Raw genomic sequence first — 27,391 nt, forward strand, 5'->3', positions numbered from 1 at the left:
TTTGGTAACAAAATAACCTGGAGTTCACTAAGGGCATACAATTTGACCGAATCAAGGCAAAACTGAGAATCTGCACAAAAAAGCTGTAAATTGTTTCATTTTGCAGGTTTTACCTACAATTCCTTATAGCAGATCCTTCAAATACACTGAACAAAAATATAAACGCAACATGTAAAGTGTTGGTCCCATGTTTCATGAGCTGAAATAAAAGATCCCCGAAATGTTCCATATGCACTAAAAGCTTATTTCTCATGTTGTGCACACATTTGTTACATCCCTGTTAGTGAGCATTTCTCCTTTACCAAGATAATCCATCCACCTGACAGGTGTAGCATATCAGGAAGCTGATTGAACAGTGATCATTACACATGTTAACCTTGTGCTGGGGACAATAAAAGGTCACAACACAATGCCAGAGATGTCAAGTTTTGAGGGAGCGTGCAATTGGCATGCAAACTCCAGAGCTGTTGCCAGAGAACTGGATGCTAATTTATCTACCATAAGCCGCCTCCAACGTCGTTTTGGAGAATTTGGCAGTATGTCCAACCGGCCTCAAAACCCCAGACCACATGTATGGCGTCGAGTGTGTGAACGGTTTGCTGATGTCAGCGTGCTATGTATGTGCTGGGGTTATGGTATGGGCAGGTGTAAGCTATGGACAACGGGCACAATTGCATTTTATCGATGGCAATTTGAATGCACAAAAATACCATGACAAGATCCTGAGGCCCATTTTTTAATAATAAAAGGTATCTGTATTCCCAGTCATGTGAAATCCATAGATTAAGACCTAATGCATTTATTTCAATTGACTGGTTTGCTCAAATGGACTGTAACTCAGTAAATTCAATGAAATTGTTGCGTTTTTTATATTTTTGTTCAGTATAATGGCTAACTATTTTTCACTAACTAAATGTGTAAGTATTCAAAGCATTGTTTCCTTTGATTTCTAATCGTCCCTCTTTCATTTCTTCCTTCCAGCCATTCAAGGCTTCTCTCCCAAAAGGAAGATCAAGGACTTTGCAGAGGCACAGAGCCTGGACAAAGTCAACGAGAGAATGCCCCCACGCAAGGATGGCCAGCAGCCAGTCAACCCAAATGCCCCCAAGAATGGAACAGACTAGACCTGGAGAGAGACCCCCCTCTCATCCCCACCAGCCCCAGGCCATGGCCCTGTCTCATACACCCAAACTATCTTTGTCTCTTTTAACTCTGTCTTCTATCTCGCTCGCTCGCTCCCTCCTCACGTTCTCTCTTTCTTTCTCTCTCTGTCTCATTGAGAATTTGCCCCCAGCTGGCCTATACAGTTGGACAGGCACAGAACGTGGGTAGAGAAGACGGCACAGCATTGGGAGAATGGTTTCAGCCACCACGCAGTAAAACCATATGAATAAAAAACATATTTTATTTATTCAATTAAATTATTAGGTATGTCATAGCTACAATTTTATGAAATCATACATTTCTAAGATGTTTAAATGTCTAAGCATACTGACATTCTTATAACAATGGTAAATGTCAGAGTGAAAACCATGAAGACCATTTTGTAAATTTGAGTTGATGAATGAGGTAGTTATTGAAGGAGACCTTATTATCCGTTCTTAGTCAATTCAAGTTTTTCTATTTTGTGTTTCACAAGGGAAACGTTGAGTGTGTCTGCTCTCATACATTTATATTTAAATGATGTGTGTATTAACTGGAGAGAATTATTATGGGAACTAGATTTGAGACACCATTGCAGAAGATTATTTTATACCTCCAGTAGAAGTCCAGTGAAAACACCAGCTGTTTTTTTGTCCAATTTCTTTGATGAAACCACTGAATGCTGTTTAGATATTCTTTGATGAAACCACTGAATGCTGTTTATATATTCTTTGGGTCAATGTGTTCCTCCTGTATTTTAAAGTTAGGGTAAACTGTTTAATCTTTCAACCTTGAGAAACTGCCCTGGTGCGGCAGGTAAGCCTAGAGATTTAAGATCATTGGCCCAGTCACTGGAAAGTCGCTGGCTCAAATCCCCAAGCCGACTAGGTGAAAAATCTGTCTGTGCCCCTGAGCAAGGCACTTAAACCTAATTGCTCCTGTAAGTTGCTTGGGATAAGAACATCTGCTAAATGACATGTGAATGTACATTTTCCAAAGGATATGGAAAAAATTGTATATGGAAGAATTTATTCTAGTTTGCTACCATTATTGATGTGACGTGTCAAGGGATGGTGGTTAGTTTATCTGGTTTTATGTGTTCTGTATAGTGTTGGTGTTGCTTGCAGGCTGTCACCAACCAACATTTTTACCAGTGTGCTTAACTGTAAGCAGCTGGGGGGGTTATATAATATATTTAGATAATCTTCTGCAAAACCAAAGTCTGATTGAAAGGGGTTATAGACATACAGTATGTATTGGTACATCTCCAAGAAGACTTGGTGGTGGTGGCACTGCTATTTGGTTAGCTTTTCTGGGACATTGAGCTGAGAGTGGCCAACTGTTCTTCAGAGTGATTTTTTGGATGGGTAAAGAAACATACCAATCTAATATCAAGGAAGAACAACCAGTGTCCTCTTAAGATGGAGGGGTAATATTTCCCATGGAGCAGATGGGGAAAAACGCTCATATATTGTCCCAAAATTAACTGAAACTCCATGTTAATTTTAGATAAGATTTGTGGTATAATACTACTAATAATGACACTGATTTCATATTGCTCTCTACACTACAGAAAGGATGTTTGGGGGGGTTTCTTGACTCCATCTGTTGATTTGATGCATATGTGTTAGATGACTCCAGTGTGATGAACGGAAGGGAAAGCTGGGCTCCAATCAAATGCTTTAGTTGCTAGCAGTTTGAGGAATGCTGTAGCCCGAAGAGTAGTAGATTGAGTCATTCTCAGTGATGCTGTGAAGATTGTTTTGGGTATTTCCTTTCTCTTTATCATGTATCCCACAGACTGACACAATTCTCAGTATCGGTGGTAGTGCAAAGTTGGGGGCCAACTACAGACTCTATACATTGATCATGCAGTAAAAAAAGAGAAGTAATTCCTGATGTTTCTTCTGTGTTCATTTGATTGAGTGTCTGAGTATTATGGTCTTGACACCTTTTTGTCTTTATCACCTGCATGGCAGGAATGAGGACTGGACACTTTTGTAACACCTGCGCCGAACCCTTTAATGATTGACTTCTTTAGGACTTGTGACTCAAACCGGTGCTTAGAGTTTTAGCCCTAGATTTTTTTGGGGGGGCTAAAACTGCTTCTGACACTGTCACATGTAGTTATTCTATTGTCTTCAATCATTCAAGAAAAACATTGATTTGTTATTCTCATGTGAATTTTCCCTTTTATAATATATTATACAGCTTTAAAACAAGTTGCTTTTAATGTGCCATGCCACTTCCTAAACAAACACCAACACCTGTGTGTGACTGGTGGGGGAGAATGGCCTGTTCTTGTGTTCAGTGGTCATGGAGAGATCCTGGAGCCTGTTTCAACTCAATGTGGGTCAGGTTCATTGAGTTGTCATTGCCTAGATGCTTATTTACAGCCCCTTTTTGTTAGTAAAATAAAACAATCTACTGTATTGTGGGTTCAGAAAATGGTCAAATGATGCTCTTTAAAAAATAAAAAAAATAAAAAAAGATCCCACATTCTCAACCGCTTAAAATGTTGGTTTGGTGTGAAGTTAGCTAGGATTTAGGGGGGAGTAGAGGCCCCATAGTAGGGCTGTATTCCTGACCTCTTGTCAGTTTAAATATTTCTCAGAATGTACAGAAATATTTGTCATTCAAAAGTCTTTAGCTGTTAAAAGGATGAAAATAATCCTTTCGTCAAGTACAGTACTTGTCATGCGAGGCCATGAAATCTTAATGTAGATGAATCACTTGAAAAATTAAATGTAAACACTAAGCGTTTCCCTGTCCTGGCTGTCTGAGTTTTTAGCTCTGAGGATTTTACGATGGTATGCCAGATGCTTTCTCACGTCAATGCTCTTGTTAAATTCTAGTCTCCCTTGATCTAAGTTATTCTACATGTTGCTAATATTTTCTCTACATGTCAGGTTGAATGGGTGGATGCATGTCATTGGGTTCTTCAGTGTTTAAATGTTGAGCCCTAAATGTTGTTTATAAATATCACAATTCTACATAAGCAGGACTGTCATGTCAACAAAAAAAATGACATTTATTTTTTTTCATGCTTGAAATGTTAATCAGGTGGTACCTCTTGTACAATCAGAGATAAATAAAAAGTGGCAACAATTGTTACAGAAAATGCTGTTCCTCAAGTAATGGTATATGGTCATTTCTCAGTTGGTTATGCAAAATTTAGAATGTTCTACACTGAAAAGATACATAAGATAAAAGGTCTCGCTCATTGAATATGTGTATACATTAGTCAGCAATGTCTGTCTCAGTAATATTTAATATTGATGAATACTGTAAGCCAACAGTAAATAGCTTTTATCAAAGTCAGGCATATACAGTCAGCCAAGAGCAAATGTAGTATAAAATAAATGGCATATTATATCACATACTGTGCACTCACTCCCTCAAATTACAAATCACAGGTATTAAATTATATGGCTAATAAATACTAAAAAGTGCAATAAGACGTCTGTTCCTCGTAGAGAGGACTCCTCAGTCCATGGCTCATTTGTAGCTACAGTTGAAGTCAGAAGTTAACACACTTATGTTGGAGTCATTAAAACTTTTTTAAACCACTCCATACATTTCTTGTTAACAAACTGTAGTTTTGTGAAGTCGGTTAGGACATCTACTTGGTGCATGACACAAGTAATTTTTCCAACAATTGTTTACAGACATTTCACTGTACCACAATTTCAGTGGGTCAAAAGTTCATACACAAAGTTGACTGTGCCTTTAAACAACTTGTAAAAATTCTGGGAAATTATGTCATGGCTTTAGAAGCTTCAATTGGAGGTGTACCTGTGGATGTATTTCAAGTCCTACCTTCAAACTCAGTGCCTCTTTGCTTGACATCATGGGACATCAAAAGAAATCAGCCAAGACCTCAGAAAAATAAATTGTAGTCCTCCACAAGTCTGGTTCATCCTTGGGAGCAATTTCCAAACGTCTGAAGGTACCACGTTCATATGTACAAAAGAGTACACAAGTATAAACACCATGGGACCACGCAGCCGTCATAGCGCTGAGGAAGGAGACGCGTTCTGTCTCCTAGAGATGAACGTACTTTGGTGTGAAGAGTGCAAATCAATCCCAGAACAGAAAAGGACCTTGTGAAGATGCTGGAGGAAACAGGTACAAAAGTATCTATATCCAGAGTAAAACAAGTCCAATATCGGCAACCTGACAGGCCGCTCAGCAAGGAAGAAGCCACTGCTCCAAAACCGCCATAAAAAAAATCCAGACTACGGTTTGCAACTGCACATTGACAAAAAGATCTAACTCTTTGGAGAAATGTCCTCTGTTCTGATTAAACAAATATGTAACTGTTTGGCCATAATGACCATTGTTATATTTGGAGGTAAAAGGAGGAGGCTTGCAAGTCAAAGACCACCATCCCAACTGTGAAGCATGGGGGTTGCATCATGTTGTGGGGGTGCTTTGCTGCATGAGGGACTGGTGCACTTAAACTAGATGGCATCATGAGGTAGGAAAATTGTGGATATATTGAATCAACATTCAAGAAATCAGTCAAGTTAAATCTTGGTCCTAAATGGATCTTCCAAATGGACAATGACATTTCCAAAGTTGTGGCAAATGGCTTAAGGACAACAAAGTAAAAGTTATTGGAGTGGCCATCACAAAGCCCTGACCTCAATCCTATAGAAAATGTGGGCAGAACTGAAAAAGCTTGTGCGAGCAAGGAGGCCTACAAACCTGACCCAGTTACACCAGTTCGGTCAGGGCTAAAATTCACCCAACTTATTGTGGAAGGCTACCCGAAACGTTTGACCCAAGTTAAACAATTTAAAGGCAATGCTACCAAATACTATGTAAACTTCTGACCCACTGGGAATGTGATGAAAAAAATTAAATCTGAAATAAATCACTATTATTCTGACTTTTCACATTCTTAAAATAAAGTGGTGATCCTAATTGACCTAAGACAGGGAAATTTTACTAGGATTAAATGTCAGGAATTGTAAAAAACAGAGTTTAAATGTATTTGGGTAAGGTGTGTGTAAACTTCAACTGTATCTGTAAAACTATCCTAAAGACGTGAGGTCTCAATGCACTAACTGCACTCAGCTCTGGCGGCCCTGCATTTGAGGTCTTGGTAAGGTCTGTGTGATCCTCTTGTTTCCTCTCCTCTCGATGGTGACATCAGACCCGTGGGGGTGGGGGCCTCAAAGCCTGGAAGATAAATTACATTGTTTAACTTAAGCCAGAAATGTTGTCTGAACATTTAATTAACCATCTCTTTAACTATTGTTGTCTATATATTAGCTATTTCTGTTTATTTTTAATACATTTGTCATTATGGGGTATTGTGTATAGATTGCTGAGTAAATGTTTGTATTCAATCCATTTTAGAATAAGTCTAACATAAAATGTTGAAAAAGTCAAGTGGTCTGAATACTTTCCGAAGGGACTGTATATATTGAAATCTAATGGATTTCTTTTTTTTTAAGCCCATTGCATTTGTTTAGAATGTATCCATCATAATAACTAGATGCTGATATTCTCAACCATCACCATTACCTGTCGTACGGCCCTGAAGTCATGGGCTGGGGCTCGTGATTGGTTAGCAGCAGGAGGGGGTGGGGCCGGAGCACCCTTTGGTCGCTTGGGCTGGAAATTGTAAAGAGATGCATTAGCTAATAGGCACAAGTCCAGTTCATGAACACAATAATGATGCCAACCAAACCCTACATTGAGATGATACTCTATAAATCAAAAGGTACTGTTACCTGTTGTGGCATAGTGTTGTTTTGGCTGGGGATTGGCAGTTTGTTATTGTGGTCGTTGTACCCTTTATAGGTTTTCTGCTGGGTATGGTAGCTGGTGGATGAGCAGACAGTGACATTTTGTATTAATTTAACCTGTATTTATTCTGGAAGTCCCATTAATTTCAGAAGACCTCAATTGCCAGGTCTCCCTTGTAAGAGAGTATATTTAAATTCATCAGAAGGGTCATCTTGTTGCAGTGAAGTCTTTATATACGGTCCACCTAGTGTACTCACCTAGGGAGAGTGGGGGACTGTTGTCTCTTCTTAAGGAACACAGCCACTACTCCAGCAATAGCAGCCAGGAGCAGCAGAGTGACTGTCACTACAATGGCAATCAGTCCTTCTACAATCACACAAAGAGGGACACCGTTATGGCAAGGTCTATGAGTTGAATACATGAAAGCACAGACCAAATCTTTTGGCAACACTTTGCATGAAGATGTTCAAACACCTGTGTAGTAAAACACTAACACTCTAGTAACATTGTATTGACATGGAAAGTATTATCCCTTTTAACCACTGAAACCATGTTTTTTTTTAAAATATATTTTCTGGATGTCCTTAGCAAGGTCTAAATGGCCTACCTCTGGAGAGACCTGTGAAACGTTTATCCTTTGCATCACAGCCGGGAAGTAACCATCCTGGCTCACACTGGCACTCCATTTTGTGATTACACACCTGTAGTGGCACAACACAGAAACACACACATTATTATAATGGATTTTCTACAATTCTATTTTGGAAAGATCTGCCCCAAACCGAGTGAAACGGAGGACATTTGCCAATGGCCTATGTTCCTTATAAGAGCCAAGGAAGTCATCCTCAAGCTCACAAATACCAGAGACAGGGGCCGCTTGAAGCACTGTACTCACAGCATGTCCTTTACATAGTGCCGAGCAGTTGGTCACTCTAGGTCCGTAGGCCGTCTCAAAATCCACACATTCATTCTGGCTGCACACCTTGGAATAGAAGATGGGGAAATGGGAACAAGGGTTAAGAGAAAATAACACACCACATTAAATCTGACGTCTCATTTAATTCCCCAAAAACACAGCTAGTGGTACAGAAGCCTCGTTGGGAAAAGCCTAAAAAAAAAAAAATCACTACACCTTTCCATCATTACACTTGGTCCCAGTGTCCACCTGTCCAAAATCACTGGTGTGATCATCGTAGAATGAGGCTTTGCAGTCTGAGAATTTCACCATGCGACCATAGTTGGGGTTGTCATTACCGTTCTTGCAGAAGAGTTTCCCACACTGCACATCTCTACAGAGGAGAACGGGGAAATCATATCAGTGATACACTGCTTCAGTAACAAACACTATAATTTGAGTAGGAAAAACGGTCTATTAAAATAGCATGGTATTGCTTGTCGGGACTCACTGTCTCTGGCAGGGGATGTACTGGTCCTTTGAAGGCCGTTTACAGTAGGCGTAGTACAGTCCTCTGGTGTTCTGCTCATAGCAGAACGTTCTGGCGGTTTCAGCAGCTAAGGAGGGGATAACGCCCAATGTTACACAATGCGTTAGAGTAGAATTGAAGCTACCATGTGTGTCCTCTGTTCACACTAATACACTACAGATGGAAAATGACAAGCAACCAACCGTAAGGTTGCTGTGTGAAAATAGGAACCAGAAGCGCTACCTACATCACCTAAACAGATGAAAGATGCATCAGTGTTGTTGAAACGGAAGGAAATGCTTTCACTTACATGGTCCATACATTTTCACACACTGGGCGTGGTGCTGTGGACACTGGCCGTTGTTGCAGTACCCACGTCCTCCATCACAGGGAATCCCATTGACAGTGAAGACGTCCTCGGGACAGTCGGCTGATTCCCCTGTGCAGTATTCTGGCAAGTCACAGTCATCATGCTTCATTCTGCACTCTCTGGACGAGGACAATATCTGTGGAGAGAGTTGTTGTTGCCATGTTTCGTATCACTAGCGTGATCGTCTTCCCGCAGCCGACTGCCATGAGTATGGCAAGATAGTCTATAAACTTGGTGAAACACGTGTCATGCTGCAATTGCACTCTGAATCTACTCCGTTTGCTGAAATAGAAGTTCAGAACTAGCCTGTCTGACACGCAGACCCACTTGGGACACAAAAAGCTGCTTTTGCCAGACAAGTTCTTAACAATACGTATCCAAGACTATAGCATTTTTATTATTGTGATGCTATGAAAAATATTCTCCTTACAGTAATTCCTTTACTAATAAGTTTCATAAAATGAGAGTGAAAGTCAAATGTCTTTAATTTACTTATACATTTGAGTCAAACAATCTGACATAGTTATGCGTGTCTGCTGCATGTCCACAAGAGGGCTTTTGTATCAAAGGAACACAGAAGGAAGTAGAGTGGACAGAGGGAAGATTTCAATTGCAAACTCCTTGTCTCTTTCTCAAAACCCATTGGAGGAGAAGGTCAGAGGGGAGGGACTTCTGGCTTACTCATCCAATGGGTTTAAGAAGATGAGGAGAGAGGAGTATGCAATTGAGATCTTCCCAGAGCAGAGGCATGGTTGAACTGTGGTCTGCTCTCACCTAGTGGTGGAAAAAGTACTCAATTGTCCTATTTGTGTAAAAGTAAAGATACCTTAACAGAAAATGACTCAAGTGAAAGTCACCCAGTAAAATTCTTCTTGAGCAAAAGACTAAACGTATTTAGTTTTAACTATTCTTAAGTATCAAAAGTATATGTAATTGCTAAAATATACTTAAGTATCAAACATCAAGTACAAATAATTTAAAATTCCTTATATTACGCAGTCCAGATAGCCAGGGGCACGTGCTGAAACTTAAACATAATTTACAAATGAAGCATGTGTTTAGTGAGTCCATCAGATCAGAGAAAGTATGGATGACCAGGGATGTTCTCTTGATAAGTGGATTTATACCATTTCTGTCCTAGTAAGCATACAAAGTGCAACAAGTACTTTTGGGTGTCAGGGAAAATGTATTGAGTAAAAAGTACATAATTTTCTTTAGGAATATAGTGAAGTAAAAATTGTAAAAAAATGTAAAATTAAAGTACAGATAGCCCAAAAAACAACTTAAGTACTACTTTTAAGTATTTTTACTTAAATACTTTACACTATTGCTCTCACCTTACAGTTGTCACAGCACGCTCCTGCAGCACACTCTGAGCCCTTAGTCAGTGTGCAGCTGGTGGCATTACAGCATGGGTTTCTACACTCCTATAACAGCAAACAGTACATGTCATTAAGCCATTTTGATAATGATTTAAAGAGACCAGTATGTAAATACTGTATCTCAAAATAGTCAAGCCTCTGTGTATACTTCCACTACATATTGTGGTTTTACACTACATATTTACCCCTTAGTGTATTACACCACACTAAGACATACACTAACTAAGACAAACATTGTACTGTAGTAGGCTATCAAGAGAAACTGGAATTACAGGCCTCTGAAGCAAACAAGACTTGGCAAGAGAAGTGGTTCAGCAAGACAGGGACATAAGATAGTGTCTTATAAGCCTGACTAACAGGTCTCGACAGATTGACTTGACTAAACCACTCTACTGAACTCCAACTCTGACTTGAACGTAAACTGGATAAATATAATCAAAGTTTCTTATGCCTGCTTATCATATACGTATGGCTATCATACTGTGCATGGACGTACAATGCACAAACATGTGAAGCATGTTGAATTGTATCCATCATTACATTACATTACTGCCATGTCACTCATTTGAAAAGAAATGTCCCAAACACAGGTTTTCTGAGGTGGGCGGTGGAGGAGATACCTCAGTTATCGGGAAAGGTCTGCGCATGTCATATACATTCCTTATGTTTACCCCTAGCCAAGGAAAGCAGACAAGAGCAGACAAAGCGTAAATGTTATTCCCAGAAGTGATTGTCTTTATCTGGTATGGTTGAAAAATAAATGTACTCTAATCTTTGACCGCATCTGATCAAATGTAAAAGTTAACATTTTAGTAAAATATAGCTTTGAATAATTATATATTGTAATCACTTGACATCCTTGTATTAACTTCATGAGAACCAGATTACTTTTGTATGATTTGAATGGTGCATTGCTGATCTAGGATAATGGGAGAAAATATTCAAAAAAGGTGGTGTAAGGAATGTAAATGAAAGGTTCATTTACCTCCAGGGAGCCACAATCACACTGCTCTCCTGTCTCCATGAAGCCATTGCCACACACTGGGGTTGATTCCACATTCCGGTAGTCTGGCTTGTCCAGCAGACACTCAGGGTTACGATTATTCAGAAACTGTTCATAGCTTACGCTACTGCAGCTACTGAATGACTTTGGGATATCCCAGCTGAAATAAACACTTTAGTTACCCAAATAGGCTGTTTTCATTTAATAAAACACCACTGTGCTATTGCTACACAATCTCATGAGCTATGTTCCATGTAAATGTTTTTGCAATATGGCTGCTGTGTGTTATGGCAGAGAACAAGGCCTGTAAGTGTTCTTTAGAGGTTTCCTCTTCCTCGTACAACATAATCATTCAGATGGTTTATCATTGACACCATTCCAATCTAGTCACAAGATCATATCTCAAAACAGTCCTTACCTGAGGGCCCCAGCCATTATACAACTATTCCCAGAACAAGTACAGGCACTGGAGTCATCGTGGTTCATGCCCAGGTTGTGGCCCATCTCGTGGGCCAATGTGGCCCCTACAGCAATGGCCCTGGGGTTGTGATCCTGTAGTAAAACACATAGTTAACATTCAGTAAACCTGAATGTGTTGGACCATATTTCTCTTGTAAAATAGATTTTATATCAGTGAAACTGACATTGATGCATTGGTTAGTGATTACATTGCTATAGAGTATGAGTTACTGTTTCACTATTAAAGTGCACTACAATTGATCTTCCTTTTTGAGATTATCTACATGTTGGTTCATTGGCTAATTTACCATTTGAAGTTATTACTTCCTCCATTCACACAATTTGTTTTTTGCATTTCACATACGTATTTCTAAAACGAGTAATCTTGCAATTCAACACACAATCTCTTTGGAAACGTCACTTCTTGGAAACTTGGTAAAATCTCTGTTGTCCGCTTATTGCAATACCACATGAAGCAACATTTAGTTGAAATACCTCAAGCAAATACAGTACTATTACCACATTCAAATAATGGCAGCTCATCGTGTAGGCAAATGTAGGGATACGGTCCAAACACTTAAGACACACCCTATACCCTCAGCCCTCAAATTAAATGGACACTTCTGAGGACGTCTGACGAGTATACACTTGCAGGCCAAGGGAGAAAGGAGTTATTTTTAAATGGACCACCCTTGGCCGGAAATTCATCACTTGTGTTTTCAGCCAACGGTAGCTTGTGGGTGCTTTATATGCGGTACAGTCAATTATGAGTGCACTTATATTAAATATATAATTATTAATATACACACACTGTATGATAGCTAGCAAATTAATTAGCTAACTAATGTTAGCCTCCCTAGCTGGAACTTCAAAAGGAAAATGTTTTATTTCTAAAAGACACATTTGTGCCATCATGTGTATCAGTAGCACAATTTCTAACTTATTTGCATTCGTTTTTACTTGTACGTTGATTTCCCCATTGAAGTTTAAGTTTGTGGACTTTTCTTGGCGGATGTACAATCGTCGCAAATTGAATTATGGGGAGTTTCAGGCCCCGGAGTGAGTATAATTGTACACTTGTAACCTTGACTAAAAACAAGGGCTGAGGGGCTTACGTTGCAAACATCCCTTGCTTGGCTAATCATTTGGACCGTCCAAGATGGCGACGGGGATTCCCCTAAGGGCATAAGGCGAGGGTGTCTTTTATGAGTTTGAACCACAGCCTAGATCTAATGAAATGTACTTTACCTGCACAATCCCAACTGAATGATCTGAACATAGAGTCCCAATGAAGGCCAGACCCACCGTCGAGCCCTCAAAGTCAATGCCACTGAAACACAGGGAACAAGAAACATATGAACCCCACATATATATCTCTCAAGTACCCATACATGTCACATACTCATGTTATGAATTCTTAAATGTGGGTCTATCAATAATAACGTTCCAAACCAAGATGGCCTCCTTATCAGGTGACCCATCAGCTGACTGTCACCTGACCCTATTTAGCTGTCTGACAAGCACACCAATAGAGAATGATAGAGGCCTCTAGTGTCCAAAAGTCTTCCACCATTTTAATGTAGTCAACTGGGTGTGACATCCAACTTCAATGGCTAATCTCTCCCGGTGATCTTGTTGGAGTCAAGTCATTGGAGGACTTCCGGAATGCGCTCTTGTGTTATCTGCCTCTGATGTGTTATATTTAAGCAATAAGGCACGAGGGGGTGTGGTATATGGCCAATATACCACGGCTAAGGGCCGTTCTTAAGCGAGACGCAACGGAGTGCCTGGATACAGCCCTTAGCCGTGGTATATCGGCCTTATACTACAAACCCGAGGTGTGTTATAGCTATTATAAACTGGTTCCCAATATATTTAGAGCAGTAAAAATACAGGTTCTGATATACCACAGCTGTCAGCCAATCAGCATTCAGGGCTCAATCCACCCAGTTTAAAATCCTGTTTATCTTGTACTCAAATCAAACCTTGAGACCCTCACAGATGTGTTTAATCAGAGAGTCAGAGATAGAGGTGAGGCACTTTAGATGAACAATTACATTTATTTTAGAGTGCGGATTAAGTGTGCGTTGTATCTGATGAAGTGTGCATTGTAGCCCACTTGAAGGTGTGTCCAGGCCTACCTGATGAAGTGTGTGTTGGGGCCTTCCTAATAAGTTGTGTACGTCGTGACCTACCTGATGAGATGTGCGTTGTCATGACGCTTGGTGTTGACCAGGTCGCTGTTCCTCCACTTGGTAAAGGCATCCAGGGTGGCACCAGCAGGGGCGGTCACTGATATCTTATCATTGTCTGTCCACACCTCCAGACCAACCAAGGCAATGAAGGTGTTGAGGGGCTTGTATACCTGCAGGCAGATTAATTGCATGGTGAGGTGAGACTCCCCATTAAAACAAGCAGGAGTATTTTACACAGACACAGATTAGGAATAGTCCTGGACTAAAACAAAATGTAGAAAAGTAAACCCAACAGAGAACCTTTTTGTCCTTTGTCTAGGCTTAATCTGTGTCCTGGAAACCGGCCTTAACAGTTCATTGGATAACAATTCACTTCTACAGTCCCACCATGATGCCTTCTAACCCTATAAAAACGCTGTGTTTGAGCTACAGACTTCTGGGTTATACAATTGGATTAGCCTATTTCTGCAATCAATGAGTCTGTGCGATTAACAGGGGCTGAGCTAGAGCGGTGTTTGTGAGATAAGGTGGTGTGGCTCAGCACTTTTTACTATTTTTTTTTTTAGCTTTAGTTTGAGCTACAAAATATTAAAATATATCTAGGAAAATCAGACTCACATGAACATGTTTTGCTCTATGACACTCACAAGCAACAAAGGTGTTGCTCTATATAGAAAATCATACTGTAATATACTCACAGTTGCGGTCATTGACTAGTTGGATATTCATTTCCCACTGAGCAAACAATTTATTTTCAATGACTTACTACATTTTTTGCTTTGGCTGACTATTTTTGACATGTCGTAAAAACTTGAATGCAATTGTTTGTCAAATTGTTTTGTTTTCTACTTGGTTGTCCTGAAAAGAAAATGGTAAAACACTTAATTGTGCACCACCGAGAGCATCCGGAATGGTTGCATCGCCGCCTGGTAAGGCAACTACTCGGCATCTGACCTTAAGGCGCTACAGTGTTAATGCGTACGGCCCAGTACATCACTGGCCCTAAAAATTGCCAAAGACTCCAGCCACCTTAGTCAGACTGTTCTCTCTGCTACCGCACGGCAAGCGGTACAGGAGCTCCAGGTCTAGGACCAAAAGGCTCCTTAACAGCTTCTACACCCAATCCATAAGACTGCTGAACAGTCGCTGTTTATTGTCTACAGTTGAAGTCGGAAGTTCACATACATTTAAACTCAGTTTCACAATTCCTGACATTTAACCCTTGTAAAAATTGTCTTAGGTCAGTTAGGATCACCACTTTATTTTAAGAATGTGAAATGTCAGAATAATAATAGAGAGAATGATTTAGTTCAGCGTTTATTTCTTTCATCACATTCCCAGTGGGTCAGAAGTTTACATGCTACCAAATACTAATTGAGTGTATTGCCTTTAAATTGTTTAACCTGGGTCAAACGTTTTGGGTAGCCTTCCACAAGCTTCCCACAATAAGTTGGGTGAATTTTGGCCCATTCCTCCTGACAGAGCTGGTGTAACCGAGTCAGGTTTGTAGGCCTCCTTGCTCGCACACGCTTTTTCAGTTCTGCCCACTAATTCAGGTCAGGGCTTTGTGATGGCCACTCCAATACCTTGACTTTGTTGTCCTTAAGACATTTTTCACAACTTTGGAAGGTAGGCTTGGGGTCATTGTCCATTTGGAAGACCCATTTGCAACTAAGCTTTAACTTCCTGACTGATGTCTTGAGATGTTGCTTCAATATATCAACAGTTTTCCTACCTCATGATGCCATCTATTTTGTGAAGTGCACCAGTCCCTCCTGCAGCAAAGCACCCCCACAACATGATGCTGCCACCCATGTGCTTCATGTTTGGGATGGTGTTCTTTGACTTGCAAGCCTCCTTTTTCCTCCAAACATAATGATGGTCATTATGGCCAAACAGTTCTATTTTTGCTTCATCAGACCAGAGGACATTTCTCCAAAAAGTATGATCTTTATCCCCATGTGCAGTTGCAAACCGTAGTCTGGATTTTTTAATGGCGGTTTTGGAGCAGTGGCTTCTTCCTTGCTGAGCGGCCTTTCAGGTTGTCGATATAGGACTCATTTTACTGTGTATATAGAAACGTTTGTACCGGTTTCCTCCAGCATCTTTACAAGGTCCTTTGCTGTACTGGGATTAATTTGCACTTTTCGCACCAAAGTACATTCATCTCTAGGAGACAGAATGCTTCTTTCTCCTCAGCGGTATGATGGCTGCGTGGTCCCATGGTGTTTTTACTTGCATACTATTGTTTGTACAGATGAATGTGGTACCTTCAGGCGTTTGGAAATTGCTCCCAAGGATGAATCAGTTGTGGAGGCCTACAATTTATTTTTCTGAGGTCTTGGCTGATTTCTTTTGATTTCCCCATGATGTCAAGCAAGGAGGCACTGAGTTTGAAGGTAGGCCTTGAAATACATCCACAGGTACACCTCCAATTGACTCAAATGATGTCAATTAGCCTATCAGAAGCTTCTAAAGCCATGACAATTTTCTGGAATTTGCCAAGCTGTTTATGCAGTCAACTTTGCGTATGTAAACTTCTGATAGATGTCCTAACCAACTTGCCAAAACTATAGTTTGTTTACAAATAATTTGTGGAGTGGTTGAAAAACAAGTTTTAATAATGACTCCAACCTAAGTGTATGGACACTTCAGACTTCAGCTGTATGCATAGTCACTATACAAATGACCTCAACTAACCTGTACCCCAGCACACTGACTCGGTACCGGTTCATTGTTATGCAATTTTCTTGTGTTACTTTTTTTTAAATCACTAGTTTATTAGGTAAATATTTTCTTAAGTCTATTTCTTGAACTGCATCGTTGGTTAAAGGCTTGTAAGTATGCATTTCACGGAATATGACAAATCAAATTGTATTTGATATGATTTAAAAATAGGGGCTGGACAGGCAGATAAATGAAGGTCAGCTAAATAAATCGGCGTTTTTGCTGGAGTCTCACGACTGATGGGTTAAAATATAGTGGGGTTTCAGTTGAATGACCTTCACAAGGCAGAGAAGAAAACAAGTACTGTACAAGCAGAGGCAGAAGACAAAAAGGTGAGAAATGTTAACATGGAGGTGTTGGGTGACCAGACAGCAGGGACATGCTCCTCCTGTCTAGGTGCTTTTAGCGACGCAGGTCTATTTACATGCAACAGTGTTGCTTTGAATTGTATTGGGTTGCAAAAAAAAACAGTCAGAGGGAAGCCAGAAGATAAATACAATTCCATTTCAACTTAATGTGCCGGTGGGCAGAATAGGTTGGTCTAAAAAAATATAACATTATTAAACAGACTTTCCAAACGTGGATCTGTTGTAGACCCATTTTCTCTGTGCTTTACCTCACGTCAAAGCAAGGCCTGCACATGTGCCATTTGTTGAATAAAATATTAAACTTGTGGGTAACTTTTATTTTGACATGAGGTAAACCGGAGAGAAAGTGGGTGTACAACAGATCCACGTTTGGAAAGCCTGTTTAATATGGTCCTTTAGATATTTAGTCTCAAATTCCCCCCATCATAATGACCAACCTTCCTGCGCTGTTCCCCCCGGCACAGTAAGTTGGAATTGCATTTAACCTCTGACTTCCCATGGACTGTTTGTGGTACTCAATACAATTGAAAGCAACTCTAGAGTATGTAAATAGACCTATGTTGCTAAAAGCACCTACTGTCGGTCCTGTTGGGGATCTTATACAGGATTTACTGGCAGTTTGCTAATACTGCCGCCTTGCAGTGACTGACTCACCATGTTGACAAAGTTGACCACTTCAAATATCCTCTTACGCAGCTCTCTGAGGTTACTTTTCATGTTCTTGTACTGAAATAGCATCATGTTTTAGTACACTCACAAGAGAACAGTGGAGATCCTGTTTCACAATACATTACTCACTACTGACTCATTAGATACGGTATACTAAACAAAAATATAAATGCAATTTGCAACAATAAGATTTTAAGTTAATTTAAGGAAATCAGTAAATTGAAATGAATCCATTAGGCCCCAATCTATGGATTTAATATGACTGGGAATACAGATATGCATCTGCTGGTCACAGATACCTTAAATAGGTAGGGGCTAGGATCAGAACACCAGTCAGTATCTGGTGTGACCACTATTTGGCTTATGCAGCGCGACACATCTCCTTCACATAGAGTTGACTGTGGCACGTGGAATGTTGTCCCACTCCTCTTCAATGGCTGTGCGAAGTTGCTGGATATTGGCGGGAACTGGAACACATCCCAAACATGATCAATGGGTGAAATGTCTGGTGAATGTGCAGGCCATGGAAGAATTGTGTACAGATCCTTGCAACATGGGGCCAGGTATTATCATGCTGAAACATGAGGTGATGGCATTGGATGAATGGAATGACAATGGGCCTCAGGATCTCCTCATGGTATCTCTGTGCATTCAAATTGCCATTGATAAAATGCAATTGTGTTCATTGTCCGTAGCTTATACCTGCCCATACCATAACCCCACCATGGGGCACTCTGTTCACAACATTGACATCAGCATACCACTCACATGATGCCATACACGCTGTCTGCCATCTGCATGGTACAGTTGAAACCTGGATTAATCTGTGAAGAGCATAATTCTCCAGTGTGCCAGTGGCCATCGAATGTGAGTATTTGCCCGCTGAAGTTGGTTACAACGGCAGTCAGGTCAAGGCCCTTGTGAGAACGACGAGCACGCAGCAGATGAGCTTCCCTGAGATGGTTTCTGACAGTTTGTGCAGAACTTCTTCGGTTGTGCAAATCGCCAGTTTCATCAGCTGTCTGGGTGGCTCATCCCAGACCATTCTGCAGGTGAAGAAGCCAAATGTGGAGGTCCTGGGCTGGCATGGTTACACATGGTCTGCGGTTCTGAGGCCGGTAGGACATACTGCCACATTTTCTAAAACGACGTTGGATTTGGCTTAAGGTAAAGAAAGGAACATTCAATTCTCTGGCAACAGCTCTGGTGGCTATTCCTGCAGTCAGCATTCCAATTGCATGCTCTCTCAACTTGAGACATCTCTGGCATTTTGTTGTGTAACAAAACTGCACATTTTAGAGTGGCATTATAGTGTCCCCCAGCACAAGGTGCACCTGTGTAATGATCATGCTGTTTAATCAGCTTCTTGACATGCCACACCTGTCAGGTGGATGGATTATCTTGGCAAAGTAGAAATGCTCATGAACAGGGATGTAAACACATTTGTGCACCACATTTTAGAGAAATAAGGTTTTTGTGCATATTGGAACATTTCTGGGATATTTTACTTCAGCTCATGAAACATGGGACTAACACATTACATGTTGTGTTTATTATAGATATTGGTTGGTTTGATCTAAATATAATTAGGTCAAGTAATGGCCAAATTAAATAATGTTAATGAGATATTGAAGTATGAAATGTTCAAGTGTATTGTGTTGATTCTGGTAAAGGTGGGACTTGTGTTTCTGACATATTTGTCTGCAGGTTCTTACCTCACGGTTGTCTGCAACAAGGACGAGCTCAACATACTTTTGCTGTTGAAGTAGAGATGGACCCTAATAAACAGGAAACCATTGTTGTAATATATATATGGTTAATTTATTTTTAGGAAGGAAGTGGAGTGTGCTCATCCAACTTGAGTTGAGGTGCAATCCCAAAAATGTGATCATTATTGAAAAGAAAAAGGCGCAACCCACGCTTACCATTAAAAACTCAATGTTTCAAAGTTAAAAAGGTTGACATTTCAGCTATCAATGGCCTTCAGTAGAACACATCATTTCCTGTTCTGCTATTTCTGTTTTGATGTGAAATACCACAGACTATATTTAAAATGGGAAATGTCTAATATATTGTATGTCTTACTGAGCCACGAGAGCGGCTCTTGCTAGTTATGGGAGGGTAGTCTGCATTCCAGCTAGTGTTGGTGACTCCACACATCACAGGCTTGGAGCTCTGGTCCTCGTATTTCAGCACTGCGTGATCGCCATCATCCCCCCCTGACAGAGGCTCAATCAGGTACCTTTGGGCGGCTGTTCTGAAATATCCCCTAAAATAAAAAACAGACATGACAACTGATTTGGGGTATAAAATAATGTTTCACTGTGGACTTTTTTAGAACACCTACTTATTCAAGGGTTTTTCTTTATTTTTACTATTTTCTACATTATAGAAATACATCAAAACTATTAAATAAAACATATGGAATCATGTAGTAACCAAACAAGTGTCAAACAAATCAAAATATATTTTACATTTGAGATTGTTCAAAGTTGCCTCCCTTCGCCAAGATGACAGCTTTGCGCACTCTTGGCATTCTCTAAACCAGCTTCATCTGGAATGCTTTTCCAACAGTCTTGAAGGAGTTCCCACATATGCTGAGCACTTGTTGGCTGCTTTTCCTTCACTCTGTGGTCCGACTCATCCCAAACCATCTCAATTTGGTTGAGGTCGGGGGATTGTGGACACCAGGTCATCTGATGCAGCACTCCATCACTCTTTCTTGGTAAAATAGCCCTTACACAGCCTGGAGGTGTGTTGGGTCATTTTCCTGTTGAAAAACAAATGTCTCACTAAGCCCATACCAGATGGGATGGCGTATCGCTGCCAAATGCTGTGGTAGCCATGCTGGTTAAGTGTGCCTTGAATTCTGAATACTTCACAGATGGTGCTTTGCTGGTGACACTCCCTCACCAGAACACCGCCATTCTTTACGGTGGGAAAAACACATGCGGAGATCCGTTCACCCACACTACATCTCACAAAGACACGGCGGTTTGAACCAAAAATCTCCCAGTTGGACTCCAGACCAAAGGACAAATTTCCACTGGTCTCATGTCCATTGTTCGTGTTTCTTGGCCCAAGCAAGTCTCTTCCTCTTATTGGTGTCCTTTAGTAATGGTTTCTTTGCAACAATTTGGCCATGAAGGCCTGATTCACACAGTCTACTCTGAACAGTTGATGAGATGTGTCTGTTACTTGAACTCTGAAAAATGTATTTGTATCTGAGGCTGGTAACTAATGAACCTATCCTCTGTAGCAGAGGTAACTCTGGGTCTTCCATTTCTGTGGTGGTTCTCATGAGAGCCAGAGCCAGTTTCATCATAGCGCTTGATGGTTTTTGCAACTGCACTTGAAGAAACTTTTAAAATTCTTGAAATTTTCCATATTGACTGACCTTCATGTCTTAAAGTAATGATGTCGTTTCTTTGCTTTTTTTAGCTGTTCTTGCATTAATATGGATTTGGTATTTTACCAAATAGGTCTGTCTTCTGTAATCCCCCCTCCCTTGTCACAAAACTGATTGGCTCAAACGCATTAAATAGTAAATCAATTCCACAAATTATATTTTAAGAACGCACATCTGTTAATGAAGCCTCATGAAGCTGTTTGAGAGAATGCCAAGAGTGTGCAAAGCTGTCAAGGCAAAGGGTGGATATTTGAAGAATGGCAAATATATTTTGATTTGTTTAACACTTTTTTGGTTACTACATGATTCCATGTGTTATTTCATAGTTATGTCTTCACTATAACTCTACAACATTATAAATAGTAAAAATAAAGAAAAACCCTTGAATGAGTAGGTGTTCTAAAACTTTTGACCTGTAGTGTATGCTGTAGAGATGTCGGGCAGCCTACCTGAGTCCATCGCAGGTGCTCATGCTAACCGTTGACACACTGTCATTCACAATGGTGCCGTGGTAGTAGCAGTGGTCCTGGAGAAGATAATTAATTAAAAGGTTTAAGGGCCTTCTAATCAAGACACTTCTACACAGCCTCCTGCTACCTATCAAGGGTTTGTTATAATCACTTACCACATCCCGAGGTGTAGAGGTGACTGGTGTACCATCCTCAGTGTAGTAAGTCTCACTATAGTCGTTGGTGAGTAATTCGCTGAGGGAACCAAAATAAAGTTATTACATTATTTCATCAGGCATGTTCAAAGGAATTCATGCTGTGGTAAAACAAAATTGTGTCATTCCATTAATGACGCTTGACAATGATGCAGTGTGATTATAAAGGAGAACTGAAAATTACACTGGTAAGACAGTTATCTACATACTGACCGTTCTTGTTAAGGGGAATGAAGAAGCATGTGATCATTCTACTGATGTGTGAGATGTTAACATTTGAGAAAAAGATTGAAGGAGGCTTTTGCTAGAGTACATACCCATTCTTCTCCAGATGCATCTCAATGTCTTTCCCACCCACTCTCATTGCATACTTCAGAGTTTCCAGTCTGGATGACTGATGGAGAGAATTAGGTCACACTTTATATGGATAGTTTACTATACTATCAACAAACTATCTGTTGATAAGCAACTGCTTGCGACGTTTAGAGATGGGGTTAGTGTCACGTTCACGGTCTTCAAACTCCCTGTCATAGATGAGCCAAGGCGCAGCATGCATGTAATTCCACATCTTTTAATAAAGCAAAATTTTCACACAAAAAAAACAACAGGTAACCAGAAACCGACCGTGACGCAATCGTGGTGCGCACAAACACACACAGAGAAAATAAATAATTATCCACAAACACAGATGGGGAAAAGGCTACCTAAGTATGATTCCCAATCAGAGACAACGATAGACAGCTGCCTCTGATTGGGAACCATACCCGGCAAAAAACAAAGAAATAGAAAACATAGAATGCCCACCCAAATCACACACTGACCTAACCAAATTGATAAATAATAAATAATAATAATAAAAAGGGTCTCTAAGATCAAGGCGTCACAGTTAGGGTAAGGGTTAAGTTTAAGGTGAGGGTTAGTAGATAGTTAGTTGAAATGTTACTGATAGACTGTAGATACTTTGTAGAGCATCTACAGATGGACTATTCAAACAAAGTGTTACAGAGAATTAGGATTAGTTGATACCCTAGATGGAGTATAATATCTCCTCACTACATTACCATGGTTGGTCTTCCACCACTTTATTACAAGCATTAAACACAGTTGTTAAAACTTCTTTGGGATAGGGGGCAGCATTTTCACTTTTGGATGAATAGCGTGCCCAGAGTAAACTGCCTCCTACTCAGTCCCAAATGCTAATATATGAATATTATTATTAGTATTGGATAGAAAGCAGCAGAAGTTTCTAAAACTGTTTGAATTATGTCTGTGAGTATAACAGAACTCCTATAGCAGGCAAACACCTGAGATAAAATTCAAACAGGAAGTGGGAAATCTGAGGTTTGTAGTTTTTGAACTCAGCCCCTATCGAATTCACAGTGGGATATGGGTTATTTTGCACTTCCTAATGCTTCCACCAGATGTCAACCGTCTTTAGAACGTTGTTTCAGGCTTCTACTATGAAGTGGGAGCGAATGAGAGCTGTTTGACAAAGGGGTCTGGCAGCAGCCTCGTTCTCAGTCACGTGCGTTCACATGAGGTATCTCTCGTTCCATTGCTTTTCTACAGAAAATGGAATTCTCCGGTTGGAACATTATTGAACACTTATGATAAAAACATCCTAAAGATTGATTCTATACTTAGTTTGCCAAGTTTCTTCGACCTGTAATATAACTTTTTGAACTTTTCGTCCGACTAGACCTGAATGCGCGTTTGGATTTGTTTACCAAACGCCCTAAGAAAAGAAGCTATTTGGACATAAATGATGGACATTATCGAACAAAACAAACATTTAATGTGGAACTGCGATTCCTGGGAGTGCATTCTGATGAAGATCATCAAATGTAAGTGAATATTTATAATGCTATTTCTGACTAATATTGACTGCGCAACATGGCGGATATTCCTTTTGGCTGGTTTGGGCTCTGAGCGCCGTACTCAGATTATGCTTTTTCCGTAAAGTATTTTTGAAATCTGACACAGCAGTTGCATTAAGGAGAAGTGTATCTAAAGTTCCATGCATAACACTTGAATTTTCATCAACATTTATAATGAGTATTTCTGTGAATTCATGTGGCTCTCTGCAAAATCACAGCATAACTGAACATAACACACCAATATAAAATTAGATTTTTGGATATAAATATGCACTTTATCGAACAAAACATAACATGAAGTCCTATGAGTGTCATCTGATGAAGATCATCAAAGGTTAGTGATTAATTTTATCTCTATTTGTGCTTTTTGTGACTCCTCTCTTTGGCTGGAAAAAATGGCTGGGTTTTTCTGTGGCTTGGTGGTGACCTAACATAATCGTTTGAGGAGTTTAGCTGTAAATATTTTTTTTAATCAGACACTGTGGCTGGATTAAGGATAATTTTATCTTTAAATGGTGCCTAATACTCGTATGTTTGAGAAATTTGATTTATGAGATTTCTGTTGATTTGTTTTTGGCGCCCTGCAATTTAATTGGCTGTTGTCTAGAACTAGGGTGGAACAGGTTAACAAATAATATTTTGGTATTGGTGTGTATTTCACATCAAAACAGCTCCTGTGCAGGAAGGAAGAACAGGAGAAGACTTACTTGTGTTTCTCTTTTCTGCAGAGAATGTAGCCTGATGGGTCGGACCACCTCATAGTCGCTCACTCCTTCAAGAGGACCATGACTCACTGTGGGGCGATAGAGAGAGAGATGGAGTGGTAGAGAAATGAGAGAAAATTCAAGAATGGACTCACTTTGTCTATCCCCACACTGATCCTACCTATTCTAAACATAATAACCTGGAGAGGATGATGTTAACCTGCTTGTCTCCAGGCATTGACTGGTCCAATGTTAAGGAACAGTCAGGTGGCAGTATAGCAGTGTTTTGCCCTTGAACTGCTGCAGCACAATCCCGGCTTTCCTTATATAAGTTACTCTATTGAAATTCCTGGTCTCCTGAACATTGCATTTTGATTGTCTGGTTGTTCATCAACTTCCAGCCACTTCATCCCCTCAGTCCCTTGTGCAGCCAACCCTGTAATTATGGGTATGGGTTATTCCATTTTGTGTGTCTACCAAACCATGACAAATTAATGTGTTGCGTACACTAACAACATAGTTGGACCTTTGGTTGTTCTACGGCAACTATCTTGTAATGAAAGCTTCTGCTGACTTGGCCCTATCTTTTAATAAGCGAGGGCTTTGTGCGGAACTTTAATGCATTTCATTATTGTTTACACATTGTTTCTTCAAACTACAGTATGAATACCGCAAATACACAATGAACACAGGCTGTTTGACCCTTGCATACGATAATAGACTGCGATAGACTTGCGTCCTGTCCAGGGGGTGTACTTGTACATCAGTCTGCCTCACTCTACAGAAACAGGACATACTGTAAGCTCCTGCTCCTATGAGCATTCCAGCAATAATTATACTCTGTGTTATGTTTTGTTCGTGTATGACACAAATGGATCCAGATGCTTCGTTATTTTGATGCCCTTTCTTGTTCTCTGTCAGGCCTGTTTTGATTTGTACTTGACCATGGCAATTGAATTGCAGTACATATCCACTGCTTTGTGATTGGGCCACAGAGGAACATTGGGAATTATGTAATTATATTGGTCATTTTGTTTCCCCGTCACTTCCACCTTTGCGCAATAGCTGTGGGATGAGGTTATTCTTTTGGTAAACGTCTGGGTATTTTCAAGTGAATTTGCATGATTTGCTGGCTTTTTAATTGTATGTTTTACAACTAACTGTTCACATTAAAACAAACAATACTGAGCAAATGAGGCAGTCTCATTCCATGTCTCTACTTATTGGAAGAGCTAAGGTTTTGAAATACTGGCCATGCCCAAGACAATCATGGGGAATTTACCAGAGAATGCAATTATCTCTGTGTTTTCATTCTAACCATTCCTCGGATTTATTCATTGTGGAAACTGTTTACCGTTTAAGAACCAAACGGAAGCAAACAGAGCAATATGATAGTTTCTGTTGGACAAATTCAGGAAGGTCCCTCCTCGTTTGATTTGGGTTGCTTCCATTTAAGAAATGTTTTTCAACAAAATCTGCATAACAAATGCACCCTACGTGTGTCAATACTTACTAACACTACTACAATGATGTTTCCCAATAGTTGTTGTGAAAATGAGTCTAAGTTAAGGTTTCATCACTAAGCGTATTTACAGGTACTCACCTCACCTGATCAGGTAAGGAGAAAGAGAGAGAGAGAAAGAGAGTGAGAGAACTGAGAAATGTGACATTGTTGTGGTACAAAGTCCAGTTTTAGCCACACAATTTCACAAAAGTACTCTTTGTCTGTTATCTGTCCATATTCATTGACCGTAATTACTACTGTAATTATTATACTATGTAGAGTTGATAGCACTGTCTAGTGCTCTGTCGGTGCCACAGGTCTTCATCATGACTTTCTGTATTTCCAGAAGCCATGAAAGAAACAAATGGATGAAAAGTAGTTTCGACTGAAATATACACTGATTAAAGTGGATTTAACAAGTGACATCAATAAGGGATCATAGCTTTCAGCTGGATTCACCTGGTCAGTCTATGTCATCCTAATGTTTTGTACATGCATTGTACTTTGGCTGCTATTTCGGATTCTGTTACTTAACAAATCCATGGGGAAATCTGAAAGCTCACATAGACTTCCAATTTAATCAAAACATTATTTCACTCCCTCAAAAAAACATATACAGTAGAGATATTATTTGCCCCCCTTCATCTAAATATTTTTGCTTCAGTATTAAACAACTCATATTATATTTATTCCTCACTTTAGAAATCCTTGTTTTACTTTCTCCCATGAAAATATATATACAGTCACTGTAGTAGTCTGAATAAAGTGCACTGAGAAGATGGCTGACTGGGGTTTAGTTATTAACCTGGCATTGTATTGTGTGGAGATGGGTGTATCCAATGACTTACCTGAGAGATTGAGTGAAGCAGTTAGGGTAAAGATCCACAATATATGTTTATGTGCCATTGTCGACGTGCAGACAGCTGCTGAAACAGAATAGAGTGACTGTGGGCTTTATAGGTTACATGGCTGCATGCTCATGTCATGTTATCTACCGTCCACAGGCCACACCTTATTAGTATCACAGCCACTTCCTGATTGTAATAGCTAGTGTACACACAACTTGCTACAGTGTGTGTGTGTCCCAAATGGCACCCTGTTCCCTATAAAGTGTCAAATGTAGTACTCTACAGAGGGAATAGAGTGACATTTGGGATGCACACAGTGACTTGTATAAACACACTCCAGGTTAATTGAAAGAATGCAGGGGAAAATACCAGGTACCAATGGTGTTGAAGGTGTTTACACAACATTCTTTTTGCATAACTTTGGCTTTTTTCCTGTAACCTCCCAACCTAACAACATACACACGCATGCCAGCACACACACACACACACACACACACACACACACACACACACACACACACACACACACACACACACACACACACACACACACACACACACACACACACACACACACACACACACACACACACACAATGGTAACAGTTAGAAAATATATATTTGTCAATTCACTTTTAGAAAGAAGTGCATCTTCATAGAGAGAATAAATTAGTTTAAACCAGTTTCTGTAGAAGCTATGTTCCCACAGTTCCCTTTATCGTTACAATACAGAGATTAGTAACAGTAAGTTAATACATTTTATTTGTAGCTTTTTATTTAGAAGACTTAGTTCTCCTTTAGCTTGCCTGAAACCCATGAGTCAGCTTGAAACAGCTTGTGGTCTGTATGATGATGATGATGATGATCACTGTAATTTTCCTATTT

At 40.0% G+C, this 27,391-nt stretch overlaps 2 protein-coding genes across 10 annotated transcripts in view; one reads left to right on the top strand and one right to left on the bottom strand.

Moving 5' to 3' along the window:
* Positions 1-4,264, top strand: part of LOC110536272 (serine/threonine-protein phosphatase 2B catalytic subunit gamma isoform) — a 43,941-nt gene extending 39,677 nt beyond the window's left edge. For 6 of the 9 annotated variants that reach the window (XM_021621967.3, XM_021621966.3, XM_021621969.3 and 3 more), the window contains one exon: positions 982-4,264. In XM_021621967.3, the coding sequence (XP_021477642.1) occupies positions 982-1,124 (143 nt within the window). In that variant the 3' untranslated portion in view covers positions 1,125-4,264. The remainder of the gene's footprint in view (positions 1-981) is intronic. The other 3 variants (XM_021621968.3, XM_090191038.1, XM_090191040.1) reach the window with 1 other exon arrangement.
* Positions 4,146-26,746, bottom strand: LOC110536273 (zinc metalloproteinase-disintegrin-like berythractivase). Its single transcript, XM_021621972.3, has 22 exons — positions 26,507-26,746; positions 24,158-24,243; positions 21,891-21,967; positions 21,535-21,613; positions 21,359-21,435; positions 19,586-19,769; positions 19,216-19,278; positions 17,486-17,557; positions 13,737-13,906; positions 12,790-12,871; positions 11,501-11,634; positions 11,065-11,242; positions 10,035-10,124; positions 8,638-8,833; positions 8,310-8,415; positions 8,036-8,192; positions 7,799-7,885; positions 7,511-7,604; positions 7,161-7,269; positions 6,888-6,978; positions 6,679-6,768; positions 4,146-6,330 (listed from the first exon to the last, which is right to left on the bottom strand). Exons 1-22 carry the CDS (start codon positions 26,562-26,564, stop codon positions 6,301-6,303), a joined length of 2,310 nt encoding a protein of 769 aa, XP_021477647.1. The 5' UTR covers positions 26,565-26,746; the 3' UTR covers positions 4,146-6,300.
* Between the last annotated feature and the right edge of the window lie 645 nt (positions 26,747-27,391).

The sequence above is a fragment of the Oncorhynchus mykiss genome, chromosome 11 (genome assembly GCF_057628025.1).
Source record: "Oncorhynchus mykiss isolate SJ-2025 chromosome 11, ASM5762802v1, whole genome shotgun sequence".
NCBI lineage: Eukaryota > Metazoa > Chordata > Actinopteri > Salmoniformes > Salmonidae > Oncorhynchus > Oncorhynchus mykiss.